The 6,739-nt window shown below is 44.7% G+C and overlaps 1 protein-coding gene across 1 annotated transcript; it reads right to left on the reverse strand.

Moving 5' to 3' along the window:
• Positions 1 to 994: 994 nt before the first annotated feature.
• On the reverse strand, positions 995 to 5,693 carry rps23 (ribosomal protein S23). Its single transcript, XM_078244938.1, has 4 exons — positions 5,586 to 5,693; positions 3,793 to 3,952; positions 1,812 to 1,932; positions 995 to 1,181 (listed from the first exon to the last, which is right to left on the reverse strand). Exons 1-4 carry the CDS (start codon positions 5,587 to 5,589, stop codon positions 1,035 to 1,037), a joined length of 432 nt encoding a protein of 143 aa, XP_078101064.1. The 5' UTR covers positions 5,590 to 5,693; the 3' UTR covers positions 995 to 1,034.
• Between the last annotated feature and the right edge of the window lie 1,046 nt (positions 5,694 to 6,739).

A 6,739-nucleotide genomic window follows, 5' to 3' on the forward strand; every position in this document is an offset into this window, starting at 1 on the left:
GGGTGTGTGTGTGTACATGTGTGTTTGTGTGTGTGCGTGCGTGCATGCATGTGTGTTTGTGTGTGTGTGTGTGTGTGAGTGTGTGCACAGTCAACATTCAAAGGAAGTAGTCACAATGAATGTTGTGTTCAAAAGCCTTGTGTGAAGGACATCAGAAGGTCTTGAGACAATCTGAGGACTACCATGGTACAGCGGACGTGTAAATCAGTCATGCTTGACTGGAACAGTGTTGGAAGGTTAAGCATTAACGGAGCCAAAGTTCACATTTTTGTTTAAAGATTGTTTGGGCTTGCATTAACATGGGGGGGGGGGGGGGAAGAGACTCTACTGGGTGAGCTAGAGGTCACCCCCGAAGCTCACAACACTGACTTGATTATTTAAAGGGCTACTTCACTGATTTTGAACGCCCGTGCTTCTCTCCCTCATGTCCCTCACTGTCTGTAAACTGTAGGTAAAGCAGTGAAGCAAGTGCATTCTGGGATTTGGTGTCTTTCACCCATATGAGCCAAAAACACATTTTCTGGCTTCTCAGCCTAGAAGGCACCAATTACTTTTATTTTTGTTGTGATCAACTGTAACTTTAACAGTTGTCTCAACTTCTCACAGCAAATGACAGTCGTATGAGCCCGTACTCTGAGGGAAGGAGCACAACGTAGAGAGGATACAATTAATCAAACACAGAAACCGCCATCGATAATCCCAATTCCTCAAGTAGAACGTGACCAAACCTTAAACTAGCACTGCAACTAAAGATCATTTTCATTATCGATTCATTTCTCTCGATACATCTTTAATATATCAAATGGTCAAATACTGAAAACCAGTCAAAAGTGACAATATTCATCTTTCCAACAGTGAAATATAAAATGCCACAACCCTTTTAGCTGACTTTGAGCAAGTAGAGTGAGCAGCTTAACTGATATTCATGCTTTTTATGTCCTAAAATGTTAATTAAGAGTGACATAGCATTAAATGACGACATGAAACAAACAGATTGTAATTGAAAACGTTTTATTCATGCTCTGGCTGACTGTTTATGACCTGGGTCTCTCCTTCTTGCCTTTGTAGAGAGCCAGCAGGGACACGTTGGCTACCTTGACCACCTTAAAACGAACTCCGGGAATATCACCAACGGCGTGACCTTTACGTCCAAATCCTGCCACCAGAACCTCATCGTTCTCCTGAGACACCGAAGGGAGAGGAAAGAGGACGGTCAGTCCACATATCAAGACATTTCAGGACATGCAGAGACAGGGAAGGGGATGTGATGATGGGGGGGTATGGTGAAGGGTATGTGATGATGTGGGGGGGGTATGGTGAAGGGTATGTGATGATGTGGGGGGTATGGTGAAGGGTATGTGATGATGTGGGGGGTATGGTGAAGGGTATGTGATGATGTGGGGGGGTATGGTGAAGGGTATGTGATGATGGGGGGGGTATGGTGAAGGGTATGTGATGATGGGGGGGTATGGTGAAGGGTATGGATGATGTGGGGGTATGGTGAAGGGTATGTGATGATGTGGGGGGGTATGGTGAAGGGTATGTGATGATGGGGGGGTATGGTGAAGGGTATGTGATGATGGGGGGGTATGGTGAAGGGTATGTGATGATGGGGGGACCAAGGGATCTGTATCAGGATCATAGTATCCTGGATCCATGAAATAACTGGCCTTTCAAAATAAAAGTCTGCCTGCCTCTATGGGAATCTAACAGTTATAACACTTGGTATGATGTAGCTTAGCTTAGCTTTTTGGCTGCATTACAACATGCCGGTGGCTATTATTCAGGGATGTATACAGGGCAGGCTTTACCTCGATGAAGTTGAGGCAACCGTCGTTGGGGACGAAGGCGGTGATCTTCTTGCCGTTCTTGATGAGCTGAACTCTCACACACTTCCTGATGGCCGAGTTGGGCTGCTTAGCCTCAACGCCACTGCAGACGGAAACCACAACACTCTTTAACAAACTCAGAACTACAAAGAGATCTAAATAACTGGAAGGAAATGGTCAGAGTGTTACGATTGAACAAAAAAACATCATGCAATTCAACAATGATTTCAGAACTTTCCAGCAGGTGACGAGGAGACGGCGTCCCCATGGTGATTGGTGTTTAAAACATCCAATGGGAGATATTTTTATTAATCCCAAAAAAAAAAGGGGATTTCAGTGTTGCAGCAGCAAAATATCAGACAGCACACATACAGAATATACCTGAAGTAATAGGATACAATACAATATAAGAACAAATCATTTGAGAGAGAGACAGACAGAGAGAGAGACAGAGAGAGAGAGAGAGAGACAGAGAGAGAGAGACAGACAGACAGAGAGAGAGAGAGAGAGAGAGAGACACAGACAGAGAGAGAGACAGACAGAGAGAGAGAGACAGACAGAGAGAGAGAGACAGACAGACAGAGAGAGAGACAGACAGACAGACAGAGAGACAGACAGACAGAGAGAGAGAGAGAGAGACAGAGAGAGAGAGAGACAGACAGAGAGAGAGAGACAGAGAGAGAGACAGACAGAGAGAGAGACAGACAGAGAGCTCTCTCTATATATATATATAGATAGAGGTTTAAACTGGAGCATCAAAGGGGGTCAAAGTTATCAGAAGACACAAATGTCCCTTTTCCATCACGTGGTACCTGCTCGCCTCGCCTCTACTCGCCTTTTTTGGTTTTCCATTACGAAATAAAGTCCCTGGTACCTGCTAACAGGTACTTTATGTAGTACCACCTCAGTCGAGGTTCCCAGCGAGCTGAGGCGATACCAAAAGGTGACGTGAAAGCGACAGACGGGGGCGTCCTGAACAAACCCCCCATCTTTAAATAGTTCAGCCAGCTGTTTATTTCTGCTGCCTCCAGCTTCATCTGAAACTAAATGTGTCTTCTGACAACAACAACACACCTTCCACGTTCTGGGTGTCGCGTTAGGTCACGGCAGTTTCCTGCGGCGCCACTATGACGACCAGCCACGCTGAGGCGGTACTAACATCTGCAACGGAAAACGGACGCACAGTGTGTCGAGGCGAGGAGGTACCATGTGATGGAAAAACGCCAAAAGGTCAAAAGCCTAAAACATGACTGGCTGTCTGCCTGCTTATCAACAGGTTTCCGATCAGCCATCACTCCACTGCACGTGTGGTATAATATGTATATAAATACAGAAAACACATTTTATAAATGCAGTAATATGCTGAGGGACGTAAGAACAAATTAAGAAGAGAATGTAAAGGGTTGTGTGATAAGAAAAGGCTTCAAGTTACATCTTCTCAGCCTGTATTGATTATAAACGAGTTAAGATTACACTGCATGAACTAGACTAAAGGTGCAACGATGAGTTACTAGTGACTATTATTATTTATTATTACATTAATCACCAACTATTTTGATAATAGATTAATCGTTTGAGTCATTTTTTTATTAAAAGAAATACGATTTCTCTGATTCCAGCTTGTTAAATGTGAATATCTTCTAGTTTCTTCTCTCCTGTGTGACAGGAAACTGAAGATCTTTGAGTTTTGGACAGAACAAGACGTGAGGACGTCTTCTTGGGCTTTTTGGGAAACACTGATCCACATGTTTCATGTTTTGACATTTATAGATCAAACAACTAATGGATTAATCGAGAAAATAATCAACAGATTAATCGACTATGAAAATAATCGTTAGTTGCAGCCCTAAAGGTGACTGTTTTTTTTACCATTTATGTTATGTAAGTGATGTTTAGTATGCGATTGATTGAAATAAACTGAACCTTCAGTTGTTTAGGGTGCAGCACGTGTCCCGGTACTCACACTTTCTCAAGCACAATGCCTTTGGCGTGGGAGGCTCCTCCGAAGGGGTTAGCCTTCAGGGCGGTGCCCAGATGGGCCTTCTTGTACTGTTTATCGTGCCATTTCTGCTCACGGCGGTGGTTACGGAGCTTCCTGGCTGTGCGCAGACCACGACACTTTCCTGGAAGACAAAGATCAGCCGGGAATAATGTTAGAGCCAATGCAGAACCAGTGTCTTGTTTTCTCAGATTGATGTGGAATTCTTGGCTTATGTTTCACAGCATTGATGTCTCCAAATCACAAAGAAACATCAAGAAGAAGGCCTTCGTTTTTCACTCCGTTAGAACAGTTGCACACACATTAAACACAGGCCTGGATTACAAACACACTCAGGACCTATACATAGAGAGATGTCAGAGTGAGGGGTGCTGCTCCTTGGAGGAGCACGCCGAGCAGTTGGGGGTTCGGTGCCTTGAAGAGCACGTTGGCAGTGCCCAGGAGGTGAACTGGCACCTCTCCAGCTACCAGTTCCTAACCCAACTCCCTACAGACTGAGCTACTGCCACCCTCTTACGATAATTGTGAAAAGAATGCATTTTAATGAAGGCACAGCAAAATGGTTTCGCTATTCTGTGGCTGCAGCATAGACATTTTAGAGTTATAGTGGCTTTTAATTGAGTTATGATCACCTGTGCTATGAACAATAACTCTCTAACTGGGTTTGGTGCAGCACGCATAGCAGCATCACTTGTGAACAGGGCTAACCCAATTTCACAAGTACGTTATGAGAGGGACTGACTACAGCTAGCTGTACAGCCACTAACACTAGTAGGTTATGAGAGGGACCGACTACAGCTAGCTGTACAGTCACTAACATTAGTAGGTTATGAGAGGGACCGACTACAGCTAGCTGTACAGCCACTAACACTAATAGGTTATGAGAGGGACCGACTACAGCTAGCTGTACAGCCACTAACACTAGGTTAAGGTTATGAGAGGGACCGACTACAGCTAGCTGTACAGCCACTAACATTAGGTTAAGGTTATGAGAGGGACCGACTACAGCTAGCTGTACAGCCACTAACACTAGTAGGTTATGAGAGGGACCGACTACAGCTAGCTGTACAGTCACTAACACTAGTAGGTTATGAGAGGGACCGACTACAGCTAGCTGTACAGCCACTAACACTAGTAGGTTATGAGAGGGACCGACTACAGCTAGCTGTACAGCCACTAACACTAGTAGGTTATGAGAGGGACCGACTACAGCAACATTAGACTTTACTGTTAATTAATATTGAACGACGATATTGTGTACACTCACTTAAATGCCCTCTGCGCGTCTTATCGCGACATTTCCCCCCAAACCCCCAGCAATTATGACAACTGTGCTCAGACGAGCAAACGAAGCCTCATTAGCTTATTAGCATGATGCTAACTGGACTGACGAACACTCACAATCGTAGACTGTGTACACAGCAACATCAGGAGTTCAGCTATTTCGTTATCTGTTTAATTAAATACTAAAATATGAATATGAACTGTTTAAAGTGTAAAAGGGTGGTATGCTATGCTAAGCTAACCATGCTAACACGCAGCTTGTGTTAACGGTACGCAGCTCGGACGTGTTATGGCCGCTCCACGTTGCGAGGAAAGAGAACTAGATTAAGTCCGTTTTTTTCATCTACTGAGGAGCTTTTTCCATTACAAACACATCGAAAATAGTCTGTAAGATATTCATATACGACATCGATATGAAAAATTGCAGCAGTGAACAGAATAATTAAGTATTTAGGATGAAGATTGAGCCGTACCCATGATTGCAGAAGCGAGCTTGGGATAGAAAGGAAGGACCCAGCATGCACCGCGGCAATGTCTAGTGTGAGGACCCCGGCCAGGCGTGGCCACAGAAAATGCCTGACTGAAATTATCACAGAAAGGTAAAACTATCGCGATCTTTTTGTAGGTAGCTCAGTCTATGTATTCATTTTAAACAGGCTACAGAACAAACAACTGGAATACTTGTGTTACCACACTGTGATATTTGGTAACTTCTATATACATCAATGTAGATTTGTAAAGGTTTTACTCCAGACTTTTCAGTTTTTTAACACGATATTTTAACCCTTTTTCTTACATGTAATCTATGAGTAGCCTATCACTTGTACCTATCACTAGCCCATCTTTTAAGATGGAGCTGAGTCTGAACATTAGTCTGGGGAGTCTGCTCTGTATTTTCTACTGCACAAGAGGCGGGATCAACGGGCATAGTTGAAATGACTCTGTACGCCATTGGATAGTCCTTCAACCAATCAGATCAATGATCTGGGTGACGTAGCAGCGACAGCGGCATCAACGGGTTGCTGTGCTTCGGTGGCCGCCATGTTGAATGTAAACAAGAAGCTGCTCGGTCGCTTCTCTGTCGTCATCGTGTTAAACCCGCCAATAGCGCCCCAGGTGGATAAGCCAGTTTGTGATTGGTTCCCGCAGATGTGTAACGGAAGCAGGATAGATAAACGTACAGGTCTCCAGCCTGAGCTGCAGGGAGGAATCAAACCCCCCGGCAGATCGGGCTGGGATTACCCCGTCTAACTTACCCTGCATAAACAAACTAAAAAAACTACTGACCATCTTGCCACCAGCCACCAAATCACGTGAGGGGCGTAACGTGTGGGGGCCAGGCCCCCAGGAAGTGAAACTGAACAAACAGTAGTAGCCAAACGTTAGAATTGCAACTCCCCGCGTGTCACGTAATGACGTCTGGCCCACAAACACTTTCCGTAGACTTACATGGCGAAAGAGACGTCTATAAATTGGGCTAACCTTGACGTTAGGTAGCCTAACCTGAACCCTGTTGTTGAACCCTTGTCGTGACTTTGCCTGGAACGCTACCAAGTCGTGAGTCGTGACTTGAAGTCGTGACTTTGCGGGCTAAACGTGTCTGGAACGCAGCATAATATAACGCAGC

The sequence above is a fragment of the Sander vitreus genome, unplaced genomic scaffold (genome assembly GCF_031162955.1).
Source record: "Sander vitreus isolate 19-12246 unplaced genomic scaffold, sanVit1 ctg342_0, whole genome shotgun sequence".
NCBI classification, from domain to species: Eukaryota; Metazoa; Chordata; class Actinopteri; order Perciformes; family Percidae; genus Sander; species Sander vitreus.